The 14,296-nt window shown below is 46.5% G+C and overlaps 1 protein-coding gene and 1 long non-coding RNA gene across 2 annotated transcripts; both read right to left on the reverse strand.

The window, feature by feature from the left end:
• Positions 1-1,328: 1,328 nt before the first annotated feature.
• Positions 1,329-3,111, reverse strand: LOC136523145 (uncharacterized). Its single transcript, XR_010776123.1, has 3 exons — positions 2,853-3,111; positions 2,688-2,746; positions 1,329-1,393 (listed from the first exon to the last, which is right to left on the reverse strand). It is a non-coding gene; the product is annotated as an uncharacterized lncRNA (long non-coding RNA).
• Positions 3,112-10,504: 7,393 nt separating this feature from the next.
• On the reverse strand, positions 10,505-13,372 carry LOC136522152 (transcription initiation factor TFIID subunit 14b-like). The gene is made up of 7 exons (XM_066515941.1): positions 13,228-13,372; positions 12,842-12,924; positions 12,497-12,718; positions 12,231-12,418; positions 12,024-12,148; positions 10,819-10,897; positions 10,505-10,739 (listed from the first exon to the last, which is right to left on the reverse strand). Exons 1-7 carry the CDS (start codon positions 13,237-13,239, stop codon positions 10,711-10,713), a joined length of 738 nt encoding a protein of 245 aa, XP_066372038.1. The 5' UTR covers positions 13,240-13,372; the 3' UTR covers positions 10,505-10,710.
• Between the last annotated feature and the right edge of the window lie 924 nt (positions 13,373-14,296).

A 14,296-nucleotide genomic window follows, 5' to 3' on the forward strand; every position in this document is an offset into this window, starting at 1 on the left:
AAGACTGATCATTTAAAACTCCTCTATGTTACTCTCCTTCGTTCCAAAGGATGCCTAAACTGGTTGCCATTCTATTGTGATGTTGATCCTGTATGTAATAAAAACTTCTTTTAAAAAAAATGTTCTCAGAATGAGAAGGAAAGCAGTTAGTGCAGAGAAGTGCTCTGTTCCGATTCTCTGAATGTTATTCAGCCACGAATATACCACGGCATCTGCTTTGTTTCCTCCTGATCCTTGATTTTTGCACAAACTCTCAACAGATGTACAATCTTTTGTCAGGTCAGAATTTTTTTTGTGAGGTCAGAATAGATTAAAGAGCCGCACTTGCTGTGGCAAATGGCAACCTATGGCAGTCGTCACCAGTTGTTGCATCTATCTTATGATAAGCGATGGATCGGAGGATGCTACGCTACACTAGACTACATATGGGTGGCCCTCTTTTGAGCTCGGCGTTGGACCATCAAACATGGATGTGCCACTTCTTGCTAGCACTATGTGAGGAAGGAAAAATAAGAAAATCACCTGCTTGACTTGCAGGGGATGAAGACGAACGCCACAACCGGTGCTCGTTTCATGTCCAAATTCCAAAGGTATCCATCCAGCTTTCGCTACCATCCGTTGATATTTGCAGGGCATCAGAGAGACAGAGCCAAACAAAACGCAGCATTTGGGGGGTGATGCTATCCGTTGCTTTTGGTATTTTATTAATACTCCTACTTGCATTATGCACCACACTAACTCTTGTTTGTGTGCATCTTCTTCTGTTTTTTTTCCCAATCAGTTAGTTGATCATGTCCTGCATTATCACTTGATGATCAGACTAATAACCAATCGCCTTCAAATGTCTTTTTTTTTTGGGCCTATGTATGCTAGGGAGGAACGGGAACCTTGTAGCACATCATGTCCTCTCTAGTGCGCCGGGGATGCGGCTAGTCGTTGTAACATTCAAATTTTCTCGATCTTAATACAAAGACTAGTCCATCATGCGCGCCATCGCGCGCGCCGGCAAACCAACTGGTTAAGACGCAGGTAAAAAAGATGTTTAATATTTGAACGGAAACAATATCAGGAGTGTACTGTAGCTGTGTTATGCACAAGAGCTGAACGATCGGAGCTTTTTTTTTACCTAACATGGTAATAGTATTCAGAATTATAAATATGAAATGATTGATGTGGTAGATGACATTTCGTAGCAAAAACATAAGAGCCAATGCAATAAACTATTTCAGGTCTTTACACTGCATGAGAAATATTCTAAAGCTTCTGTTTTTACACTGACCATGAAGCATGTTTTTTTTCCGTCTAGAGTCATATAGAGATTAGGAACTGGAAGAAGTAAATGGCACTTACCTTACCCGTGTATTTGCGTCTTCGTGGCCTACACCCATGAATTCTGCATTTAAGCCATCAGGCATAGATTTAGTGTTAAGTCTGGTACAACAGCTTTGTGAAAAAACAATTTTTGAATAAAAATAGCCAACTTGTGAAATTCGATGAGGCATGTGAGCTTGGCTGAATATTGTAAATCCATATAGACGCAACTAATTAACTATTTGTAGATGTTAACATCGTACCCTCTTCATTTATACAGAATGTTTAATCTCTTGGTAAAAGAAATATAACACCTTCATAATCCACAAGATCGTGCTACCTAGATACAGCGTAAACTACCTTTCTGTCCTGTTTCAGAAGGAAAGAGGCTTGCAAAGCTGGTTAATCTACTACAAAACTAAGCATGGTAAAATCCCTGTAAAAACCCAACAATAAAGGCATATCATCTCTGTTGCAAAGATACTCTTCTGTACTAACTGACTTGTATCACCTAAAATGTTATTTCTCTTGTAGTAAATGACCTGTATGTTGTAATGCAATTTCAGTGGATTCATAAAAGATTGCAAGTGGTATGAGTCCAGTAAATTTGTTATACATAGGACCTTGGGGTGTTTGGGTACACAGAATGACTGACTGGTTGGTATACAATACTAGGAAAAAAAACGAGGATTCATGTAAACAGGTGTACTCAAGCAACAACCACTTGTTCATCAGCTGATATGTATCAGATTGTGAGGCACCCTCATTCGTTCAACTCTACTACCCCATCCATTCCAAATTATAAGATGTTTTGGAATTTCTAGATATACATTGTTTTTGGTATGCAGTTAGACACACTGTCTAGAGACATAGTTATGGCCTAGGCATTTTAAGGAAAAAACGACCCTGATATTGCAGTTCATCTAGTAATAAATTGTTTTCCTAATAAGCCGAACCGCTAATACATCATTGGCAATGGGGTGTGTGCTCAGTAATAGAACAACCGATAAATCGTCTGAAGCAAAGACATCATTGACAATGGATATAAACTGAGTAACAACTGAAAGAAACGTGCAAGTAATATAACGACAGTCACCACAAAGGCACCGCAAATAGCAAGTCTCATTGAAGAACGAAATAATTATATAATCATCACAGCAAAATTCCATTGTCTCAGTCTTTAACGAACCATCATCGCACAATCCCCAAGCCTCAGTAAATGGCATGAATGAAACAATTAAACATCAACGTACGACCTAGGGAATAGCATACTGTTTCTGTGTGTAGCCCCTAAACTGCATACTCAACTAATCATGAAATGGAGCAAAGTAGTGTACAACCCCCCAAAAAAATGAGAGAGAGGTAAGTAACGGTACCTTTTTTGTAGGAACCATAGAATATGAATCACAGACCGAAGGCAATGCATAGGTATGGCCTAGGAATTAAAGGGGAAAAAATTTACACTGAGCATGAAGCATGTTTTTTCCCTCTAGAGTCACATAGAGATTAGAAACTGGAAGAAGTAAGGAAATGGCATTTACCTTACCCGTGTATTTGCGTCTTCGTGGCCTACACCCATGAAATCTGCATTTAAGCCATCAGCCATAGATTTAGTGTTAAGTCTAGGTACAGCAGCTTTGTGAAAAAACAATTCTGGAATAAAAATAGCCAACCTGTGAAATTTGATGAGGCATGTGAAGGTGGCCGAATATTGTAAATCTATATAGAAGCAACTAATTAACTATTTCCAGATCTTAACATCCTACCCTCTTCATTTATATAGAACGTTTAATCTCTTGTTAAAATAAATATAACAGTTTCATAATCCACAAGATCGTGCTACCTAGATACAGAGCAATCTACCTTTCTGTCTTGTTTCAGAAGGAAAAAGGCTTGGAAAACCGGTTAATCTACTACAAAAATAAGCATGGTAAAATTCCTTTAAGAAAACAACAATGAAGGCACATCATCTTTGTTGCAAAGATACTCTTTTGTACTGACTGACTTGTATCATTAAAAATTGTATTTCTCTTGTACTAAATGGCCTGTATGTTCTAATGCTATTTCAGTGGATTCATAAAAGATTGCAAGTGGTATGACTCCAGTAAATTTGTTATACATAGGAGTGTGGGGTGTTTGGTTAGAAAGAATGACTGACTGTCTGGTATACAATACTACCAAAAAAAATGAGGATTCATGTAAACAGGTGTACTACAGTAACAACCACTTGTTCATCATTTGATATGTATCAGATTGTGAGGCACCCTCATTCCTTCAAGTCTACTACCACATCCATTCCAAATTATAAGATGTTTTGGCTTTTGTAGATATACATTGTTTTTGCTATGCACTTAGACACACACTGTCTAGATACATAGCTATGGCCTAGGCATTTTAAGGAAAAAATGAGGCTGATATTGCAGTTCAGCAAGTTATATATTGCCTTCCTAGTAAGCCGAACTGGTAATACATCACCGGCAATGGGGCGTGTGCTCAGTAATAGAACAACCGATAAATCGTACGAAGCAAAGACATCATTGACAATGGATGTAAACTGAGTAACAAATGGGAAAAATGTGCAAGTAATATAACTACACAGTCACCACAAAGGCATCGCAAATAGCAAGTTTCATGGAAGAATGAAATAATTATATAATCATCACTGCACAATTCCATTGTCGCAGCCTTTAACGAACCATCATCGCACAATCCCCAAGCCTCAGTAGATGGCATGAATGAAACAATTAATCATCAACGTACGAGCTAGGGAATACCAGACTGTTTCTGTGCGTAGCTCCTAAACTGCATACTCAACTAATCATGAAATAGAGCAAAGCAGTCTACAATCCCCCAAAAAAATGAGGGAGAGGTAAGCAACGGTACCCTTTTTTGTGGGAACCATAGAATATGAATTACAGACCGAAGGCAATGCATAGGTATGGCGTAGGAATTTAAGGAAAAAATGACCCTGAAACCGTAGTTCAGCAAGTAATAAATTGGCTTGTTAGTAAGGCCAACTGGTAATACATCATTGGCAATGGGGTGTGTGCTCAGTAATAGGACAACCGATCAATCATATGAAGCAAAGACATTATTGACAATGGATGTATACTGACTAACAAACGGGTAAAAATGTGCAAGTAATCTAAGGACACAGTGGCCACCAAGGCACCGAAAATAGCAAGATTCATGGATGAATGAAATAGTTATATAATCATCACTACACAATTCCATTGTCTCAGTCTTTAAAGAATCATCATCGCACAATCCCCAAGCCTCAGTAGATGGCATGAATGAAACAGTTAACCATCAATGTACAGGTAAGGATATCAGTTCTGCATAGGAGAACAACAGGAGACGATGGACACTGGGCGACCTTGGTCGCTGTAGGCAAGAGGGGGGGGGGCACGATCCCCGTAGCGAGGAGAGGGAGTTTAGGGAAGGGGAGGGAGAAGGGGAGAGAGCGCACGCTGCTGTTTAGGGTTTGGTCCATACCTAGGTTTTGGCCGACGAAAGTAGCGCAGGCTCCCCGACTGGAGGAGGCACTGAGGAGCCCACGGCGGGCTTGGGCAGGCCGCTCCCGATGCGGCGGGCGAGTTTGAGGTCCGGTTGCAAGGCGAGGTCGAAGGAGCTGCATCCCGCGCTGGATCCGGCTGCTCGCCGCAGATCCACCGCGTCCGTTGGCTGCGGGAGATCGACGGCGTGGTGCAGCCTCAGATCGGCTGCCGGTAGGGGCCTCGCGAGCGGCCGCTCCAGATCCACGTCCGAGGTTGTCGACGTGACCTCCCCGTCGTCATGCACGGCCACCACGGAGGTTTCTCCACCGCGAGAGGCCTCCGGGGCGTCAGGGCGTCCGCTGGGTGGCGGCGCGGCCGTGGGGACGACCGGCGACGGAGGGCCGAAACCCTAGGCCGCGCGACCCGCCGCGTCGCGTCGCGGGGAGGAAGCGGCGTGGTGGTGGTGGTGCTGGAGGAGGAGGAGGAGAAGGAGGAGGGAGGTCTCCGCCGCGCGGATGGGGGGCCACCGGCGAGGTCGTCCCGCGCCGTCGCGTGAGCCGCTCCGCGAGCCGGTAGCGAGGGAGGGAGAACGAGACAGAGAGCGGAGAGGACGAGGCCGTCGGGGTCGGGGAGAGACGGGGCGGTTTTCGTCGCGGGGGCGGTGACTGTAGCGAGTGGCTAGGCGTAGCCTGGACGGTCGATCGCCGAATCGAACGGTGGGGGGATTTCGGGGCGACGTGGCCACCCTGAGAGGCGGCCAAACCTCCCTGCTTTGATAGTAAGAAATGCGCAAACATTTTGCATATTCGAGAAAAAAGGACTAGGATCCAAATTCCTTCTAGAATTCACGGACTATATCAAAGTCAGGGAAACTGCGCGCTGCCAAAAATCCATGTAAAAAAACATCATGAGTATGTAGCGGTAGAACTGCTGCTCATCAAGCTCAGCCGGAAACCAAGGCATGGATCATGGTCATGGATGGATGGTCCAACAACGACCATACATATGCTCAACAAATATCAGAGCAGCTAGCCCACTCTCTCTCAATTAATCCCAGGTGATTATTTATATATTTCTCAGATATCTAATAAAGGCTTTTTTTTTATGACTAAGGTCTGTGGTTCAGTGAAGGTACAGCAAGTCAGCACTCACAAGTGTTGCTGGTCTGTCGTTCAGTCGTTCAGCAAGCCTGTATGGGCACACCCAACACAATGTTGGTATGCACTCCTCACAAAATGGTAGGCCATACTAGAATAATAGTACTAAAAGGATTTTTTTTTTGACTAATTGCTGGCTGCCCTGCCCACTCACTCACTCACTCACTCACCATTCCTGAATCCTGATAGACACTTCAACAAATCTCCCCCCATTCTACTTTTCTTTAATCCCCTGATGATGACCGTCAAATCAAGCTTGGGAAAAAAAATCAGCTCCTTTTGCATGATGCTGATGTTACTGGTAAAACCACCTAGCTGAGTCTGTCAGCCTGAGATGGATACATCATTACAACAACTAACCCTTGCATGCATGAAGAAATGGGCCTGGACCCTTGCTTGGTTCACCAAACTAGCAAGTGGCAGCAGGCCTGCATCGTTACCAAGCAAACAGAAGCGAGCGTGCAGAGAGGGACACAGCAGGTACATGCACGGCACAGTCGTAAGGGTCCCGTCCATGCCCAAATCAGGACCAACAGTGCCTGCGAGATTCTCAGAAAGATCGCATGCCTGCCTGCACGGCTACGGTGCTACCACTGTCCTTCAGTACTGCGCAGTACACCAGCAGGCGGTAGTAATAGACAGGCGGCGACAAGCAAACAGACAGGCATGAACGCAGCACACCTAAGTGAACTGATGATGAAGCTGCCCAACAGAAGCTGCGTCGTCGTCGTCCCTCCAATCTTGCCAGCTAACCATGCGTGCGTTCTTCAGAGTTGCAGTTCAGTGCCCTGCTCCTGCAGATCACTGACGGGCAAGCTAGCTAGCTAGCTAGCTAGGTGAATGTGAATCTCCGGCGGTTAGACCAATGCACTAGATCGTTTTCAGATTCATTGACGGATGCAAGGCGCACGGGTAGGATCGAGGTGCATGCGGCTGGTTGGGACGTACAAATCAGGGTGGATCCTTGGGATCCATGGACCGATCGAACGGTAGACAACTGGAAACACTGGTGTCTGGTGTCGACAGCGAGTGCGCCGTCGCCGTCGCCGGGAAAGGCGGCACTTGCGGCCGCGGCGACAGTGACACCGCGTGCATGCAGATGCTTGAGGGGAGGCTTCTTCGATGGATGCGTTGGAGAATTGGAGCATCGTCCATTCTAGCTGACGGGTAAGAGTACCAAGAAAGCTTAGCTAGCTAGGCAGCTAGCTGCAGGTGGCCTGAAGCAGGCTTCCGTCGGGAGCAGAGGAAGGTTTCCTGTAAAATCCCTGCAGAGCTCCTGCCTACTGAACTCTGATGAAGAGGCCTCGCCGGTCGGTCCAACAATCCACCGGCCGTATGCTCGCTTTGCTTTGCACTGCAGCGATTCAGACGCCAGAGAACGCACCAGCTGGTGGTGAACTGCTGGCTACTGAACTCTGAAGAGGCGCGCGTGCATTCTGAATAGCTTCTGAACCGAACCGAATACAGAGCACAGGCACGCAGCCTGATGCCTGAGCTTACCGACCACCACCGGCTGTTCGGAGTTGGAACCTCCAGGGCACGCACGCACGCAGTAGGGTGTGCTACAATGCTACTGGTACGTGTGGCCTCCTCGACCGATCGGCGACGCATGCATGCCCACGTCGACGGCGACGTCTGAGCTTCCACATGGCCGAACTCACTCACTCACTCACCCTCGGCCGGTGGCTCGTCGCCGACGACGTTGACGCGAATCATTGCAGGTGAGTGAGAGAGTGAGACAGCAAGTCGCATCACATCGCAGGGCGGGGCGGTCGTACGCCACGACGCCCACACGCGCTCGTGTGCGCGCCGCACGCCGCGACGGTCGCCACCTCGCAAGTACACGCATAGATGCATGGCGTATCCTCTGATCTACCTGCAGCTAGGACGACTAGGCCATCATTATCCACCAATGCACGAACTGATCATGATTAAACAAATGAATGAAGCCATCCCCAACTAATCGCGTGACTAATCATGCGTCGTCTGCTCGCCATGGACGGCGGAAGCAAGCATGCATCGAGACGTGACTCGCAGGTCACATGATTGATTGGAGTTTGGAGGCGGGCAGGCGGCAGGGCGATCTTGTGAAGGTTCCTCTTGTCCTTGCAGGCGACCAGGCTGGAAGAACAGGACCATGCATGGATTGATCCATCCGTCCATGGCGAGAGCGAGCGAACTCGACAGGGTCCCGCGGACGTGTACTACGATCCATCCTAGGCTCCTAGGCTAGGCCGGTGGTTGGCATCTCCAGGGAGACACCATTGATCCACTTGTTTTCCTTTGCGGAGTTGTAGATTTGCAGTGTCCTCTCTCCATGTCAAACGGTAAAGCTCTGTAAATTAGTAATGCAGGGGTTTGGTTTCCCATTCTTGCGAGAGCAGAGCCGTGTCGTCATAGAAATTCCAGCGAAAACTAGTGGGCAATTCCCAGGTTTTTGTTACACTTTCTTATAACAAGGTATTCGTCGTTCGCCGCCAGCAAGGGATTAGTCCTCTTTATTCAGATTCCAATCAAATTTACCCAGATGCAAGGAAATGTAAATATTGAGGGCCAGAAATGGGTTAAATTTTGTTCATCAGAGGACAATTTCATGTATGTTATGTCCCATATGCCCTAATAGTATTTGCCTGTTGGAATGGTGTAGTTTTAGAAAACTACTGTATCAAGCAATTATGGTTTTATATATAGGCCCGTTCGGATGGTATTGTTCTGGAGGAATTTGGATGATTTGGAGGAATTTTGGAGAATTTTGTGAGAGAAAAACACTGTTTCGGATGAAAAAAGAAACGGAAGCCTGGTTCAAGGGCACGCGAACAGGGAAGCCGAAGACATACAAACCCATGGTTTAGAAAACTACGGTATCAGAAAACTACCGTTCACCTGCAGTTTTTTGGGATAGTAATAAAAGATGTGTACTCATGTTGAATGATTTCTTAGTATATGTGCAAGACAAAAATGCCTCTTAATTTCAAAAGTAGGGAGTAAACGGTAGATTATGTCGAGTAAACCTAAAAAAATATGTCGGCAGCCCAAAACTTTAGAGTCACGAGTCACCATTGATAGTCATAACTCATATGGCCAGTTACAATGCCCAGACAAGGCATAATCTTGCACAGTTCACAACCACTCATGAAGACGCCTAGAGGACAGTCCAGGACACTAGAGAACAGTGAACTATAGCAATTGTACTGCCACACCTATGGCTTCAGATTCCTTTCCTGAACTCTGTAGCTTGTGATTAGAAAATATGGAACATGCATGCTGACATGCCAAGTTTCAGTTCACAAAATGGTCCCAGCAGAATATTATGCCGTTCATTTCAACCATAGAAAATGGCATAGTTTTTAAGGCGTCGCTTTGGCGTCCAAGGCAATTTTCAAACCTGGGCGTCGGGGTCGCCATGACCTTGAGGGATATGGCGTCCGCAGTCGTGCGCTGGGCGGGTGTCGTAGGCGCAGAATCTTGGATGGCGCAGCACAGGAGCAGTGCACAGGCAAGAAAAGGAGCAGGGTTTCAGCACGCGGGAAGTCGAGGGGAGTTCCGCACGTAGGGAAATCACGAGCCTACACCCATGCCATGACCCCAGGCCAGCACGTCAATTGAGAGATGGGAAAGGGCGAGGGTGGTAGGGAAAGAGGGAAAAGGGAAGAGGGTGGCCGGCGCAGCACCTGGAATACACGGTGGTGGCGCACTGCCTCTGTCCCGCTGCTCCTACTCCATTGATTTGCGCTTCCTCCGCCGCCGCCGCCGATTCACCCCACCGATTCGTTCCTCCTTCCGATTCTCCATCAATTTGCGGCTCCAATTGGTGCTTCCGTATGGTTCTTTATCGATTCGTGCCTTCAATTGATTCTTCCTCCCTGCGCTCCATCGATTTGTGTCCCCGTCTGGCCCGTCATCGCAGGCTCGTGGCACACAGGTAACTCTTCCACTCCCACTCTCCATTGTAGGCCTCTGCTCTTCTCCTTGGATATAGAGCGCCTTTAGGATTGCTGGTACATGGGCTCTAGGATTGACAGCAACAAGGTATGTTTGTGCTACTCCATAGTAGGTTATAGTATGTGTATGGCATCGCCTCGCCGCGCGCCTTACTCGCCTAGACGTCTGGAAGGGGGTGGGTCGCCACGCCTCGCCTTACCGCCTTAAAAACTATGGAAAATGGCACAAAGATCAAAAATATATTGACAGGAAGATGACATCATGTAGATTACATAAGGCTTGTGCAAAACAAAAGGATCACAGCAGGTCACAATAATCAGCAGTCCAGCACAGTTACTTACTGTTAACCCATGCTCCCTGTCAGACGAGCATAGCATAATTCCTAGTCAACAATGCTAATGTTCATGACTATTTGTAGCGTCAAGAGCGTTAGCAGAAGTGAGCCTAGTTTGTCCTTACTCCCTTTCACTGTGGCAGATCCATCATCATATAGAAAAAAAAAAGAAATTGAAGAACCATAAGGCTAACAATAAAGACATACCATTTTCATACATAGAAAAGAACGGCAATGGCGATATAGGAACAGATAGAGAACAGGTCACATTAGTAATGTTCTCTTATGAGCCTAATGGTACTACAATTCATAGAATATACACAGTGAACTGCATATTAGTACATCATTTGCAAGCCTAAGGCAGCCACCTCAATGTGAATACAGAGTTACACATCCAATTTGTCAAGCAGTTGTTGAAACATTCCATTCCAACATCTTCCTTACAATCAGGTGCGCTAACATTGCTAAATTAGATGTGCCTAAACTGCTGTCCAGGCACTGAACATAGAAGATAAGTAAAAGTTCATCACCAGTTACCCACCAGCATAATCATCGAAAAACAAGAAGTTTTACTGACCAGAAAAGGCTTTCGATTGCTGAGGCATTCCTTCTATCATGGTTAACTGCCTTCTCAGCTTGGCTATGTGAGCCTGCACCTAGAGGACGAAAATAATCCAATGTCAAATAACTGGACGTTGTTTTCCCAAGTGTTAAAGAAAACATCATTAAACGCTCGCTTAGGTGTGCTTAAGCACTAGGTGGAGACCTAGCACCGCCTAGGCCCTAGGTGTTCAATTAAACGTGGCATGAACTGTCAGGACCCATAGATGGTGAAGAAAGGAAGAGGATTACAAGGTTAGGATGGCAAAATGGTTTGTTGTATTATGATTCCATCTATGCCTACCTCGTGGTGTCTAAGTTGCTCGATTTGCTCACCCTCTGCTCGATTTAGCCCCTTTTGCTCGATTTCGCTCACCCTCACGTGTGCAGCAGAAGCAGGGGTGCCATGGAAAGGGGAGAGGACGGGGTGCGTGCGGATGGAGTAGTGGTGGGGGCGCATAGGCGGAGAGGCGGAGCGACAGATGGGGGCGCACAGGCGGAGGAGAGGCGGCGCAGCTGCGTGAGAACCAGGATTGTCTACTGGTAGGGCATTTTTGGGTGTTATGGTGTCTAGATGGGCTAGTGGGCTTCCTCCTCTAGTGGGCTCAGTGGGCTGTTATGGCATTGCTCTTCCTTTCCTATTTATTGTCACATTTATGCAACTAAATCTCTTGATATGTAGCTAGTGTGTAAACACTTAATCGCGCTTAATCTATGTTTAGACTACCTAGGTGCTAATCGGTGGCTTAGCACCTTTTTGAACCTTGGTTTTCCCCATTCCATTATTTATGTTCATTCATACCCAAGGAGAGCAGTATACAAACTTTTTTGAGCAAGATTGGAAAACTAATCAAATAGATGAAATGAAAGCTACATCAACACTAGCACCCACCCGATGTGAAATTCTCCAGTCTTGTTTGCTCACAATAGTGCAACATGCATATTAGAAGGAACAAACAGTAGAAAACTAGGCACTGGGAGTTTTCTGCCATTTATGAGAGGAAAATTTCAACTTGCATCCCTCAACTCTATCATGGATATAGTTGCCAAACAGAAATAAACTGAAAAAACTCTCCATGAACCAATAGAATAATTTCACTAGATTTTACAGATTTCATATAAAAGTGTTAGCGTTCAAGCACATCAGAAAAATAAGGACAGTTGCTGCTAGCCAAGTCTCACCTGTTGCCGAGCTGCAGCTAGTTTCAACAGCTCATCAGCTTCAGAGAAATTCGAGAACCACTGACTCAAAGGATGATCCTTAGTGTCACCACGTTTCTTTTCATATGGGACAATTTCCATAGTGCCTAGATGATTGGAAGTTACATAGTGCTACTTCGGCATTTCCTATTGTGAAATATAATGCACACAGGTTGTAAAGAAACATACCCGTGGGAGGCAGGGTTATACCAGGAGGAAGCCTGGGCACATTAGCTGCTGGATGATTCTGCACACGTTGGAAAAAGGCCTCTGTAGGCTCGGGGAAGACAATCTCATTGTATGTTTCCACGACAACAGGCTTTTTGGTTGATTGAGGTCCAGCTTCTTCTTCTGGATACAGCTTAAGCTGATGAAACCTACATCACGTGCACAATTAACTACCCTCTTGCCCCCCAAAATAAACAAATGTGAAAAATAAGACCAGCAGGACTTACAGATCCAAGCGCTTGTCGCAGACATCACTGTGGAAATAAAGGGTTATTGCTATCTCAAACTCTCCCCATCCCGATTCAGACAGCTCAAAAGGCGGTTGCTCCACGACTCTTGTTGGGTTTTGGAAACTTGGGTGAAGCTGAAACACCACACGCTTAACTATGACACTCAGATCCTCATTGTTTGCAGAACGGACATATACAGTCCACTTGTGGGAGTTGTACCTACATACAAAGGCAGGGGGAAACAATTGGCCATTACGTTGAATTCCCTGTAGTAAGAATCCACAGGCTAAATCCGTATCAAGAGCACGACGAATTTCCGTATTTTGTGAATCAGAAACTTACTCGCTGGCCTTTTTACCGAGCCAGAAAGAAATGGTTCCATAAACGATAGGGAAACTGATCTCCACATCCTTGAGCCTTTTATTCTGTTGGAATAATTCCAGTACGTATGAACTATCAGAGCTTATACTAATAATCAATAAGGTCTACCAACTGATAAGCACGCACAGTACACACGACAGGGGTGAATCCAGTGGACATGGGTGTTCACACCCGATAATTTTTGGCAAAAATAAACAAACAATCGAAGTTGGTACTTAGTAGGCATAACACTACACGTACACTACATACGCTTGTAATTAGATTAGATCCGAATACAAATAGCTTAACTTAGGGTTTGGGAGCTCGGTTTCGCATAACAGGAAGGGAAGAGAAGGTGGTAGGCGTACTTGGGTGCTCATCGCCGGCGAAGGGCCCGAGGAAGACGACCCGACAATGACCTGGGCACCTGGCGTAGGGCGGCGGCGGCGGTCGCCCAGTCGTCGCCACGGGAGAGAGAGACAGAGAGAGAGAGAGAGAGAGAGAGAGAGCGCGCAGGGGGGGAACGCCGGAACTGGAGTTGGGAGAACAAAGAGAAAAAGTACGCGGGGAAAAAAGAAAACGGATGACCATACTGGGCCCTTACAAGGCCTACAAGACCTGATTGGCATAGCAGCCCAGCCAGGCCTGCAATCGCCTCGTCCTCACGCTGGTGCATCGGAGGCGGACGCGAAGGCGAGAAGGGCCTCCGCATGGGTAACGCTACAAACAGAACGTCTGACGCAGCTACTACCTCCAAACTGACGCGTAGCATGATATGTACCGCAACTTTTGCCTTTTTTTTTTATTCCTGCTCATTTAGATGTCTCTTATTCTCGTTCGGACGGCGCGTCTCACTCCGCTCGTTGCTGCGGCGTTCTCCCACCGCACCCCGACCCTGCGCCGCTCGCTCGCTCACTCCTCGCTCCCACGCCGTCGCGCGCTCCACCTACGCCGCTCGCTCCTCGCTCCTCATCCCCGCTCGTCACGCACCCCACCCGCACCTCGCTCCTCCCTTCGGTCGTGCATTGCGTCGCCCGCTCCCTCTCGTAGCGCGCGTCACCTGCTAGGCTGAGCCAAGGTCGATGCTGCTAGCGCTGGATGGTGGTGGTGCTCGTGCGCCGCCACTTGCCGCCGGATCCCACCCTGATGATCGGAATCGACCGACCCTAGGCTTCCTCTACGTTGTAAATGTATGTTTCAAGTATTTCAAATGTTTGAGAGATACTCCCTCCGGTTCTATAAAACAAGTCGTTTTGGACATCGACACGGTCTTTAAGAAACGACTTTGACTATAACTTTTTGCTATAAAATATTTATAAAATATAGTCAATATATACTTTTATGAAACTACATTTCAAGATGGATCTACTTACATCACTTTTATATTTTCAAACTCAACCCAAAAGAAGTTATTTGTAGTCAAAGTTTAAAATGTTT

Source organism: Miscanthus floridulus, chromosome 18 (assembly GCF_019320115.1).
Source record: "Miscanthus floridulus cultivar M001 chromosome 18, ASM1932011v1, whole genome shotgun sequence".
Taxonomy (NCBI): Eukaryota; Viridiplantae; Streptophyta; class Magnoliopsida; order Poales; family Poaceae; genus Miscanthus; species Miscanthus floridulus.

Excerpts from the sequence above, each read along its gene's own strand:
- LOC136522152 (XM_066515941.1), bottom strand. Across the intron at positions 12,419-12,496 it reads TGCGACAAGCGCTTGGATCT|GTTTCATCAGCTTAAGCTGT; the intron begins GTAAGTCCTGCT and ends CACGTGATGTAG. Across the intron at positions 12,149-12,230 it reads TATAACCCTGCCTCCCACGG|GCACTATGGAAATTGTCCCA; the intron begins GTATGTTTCTTT and ends CCAATCATCTAG.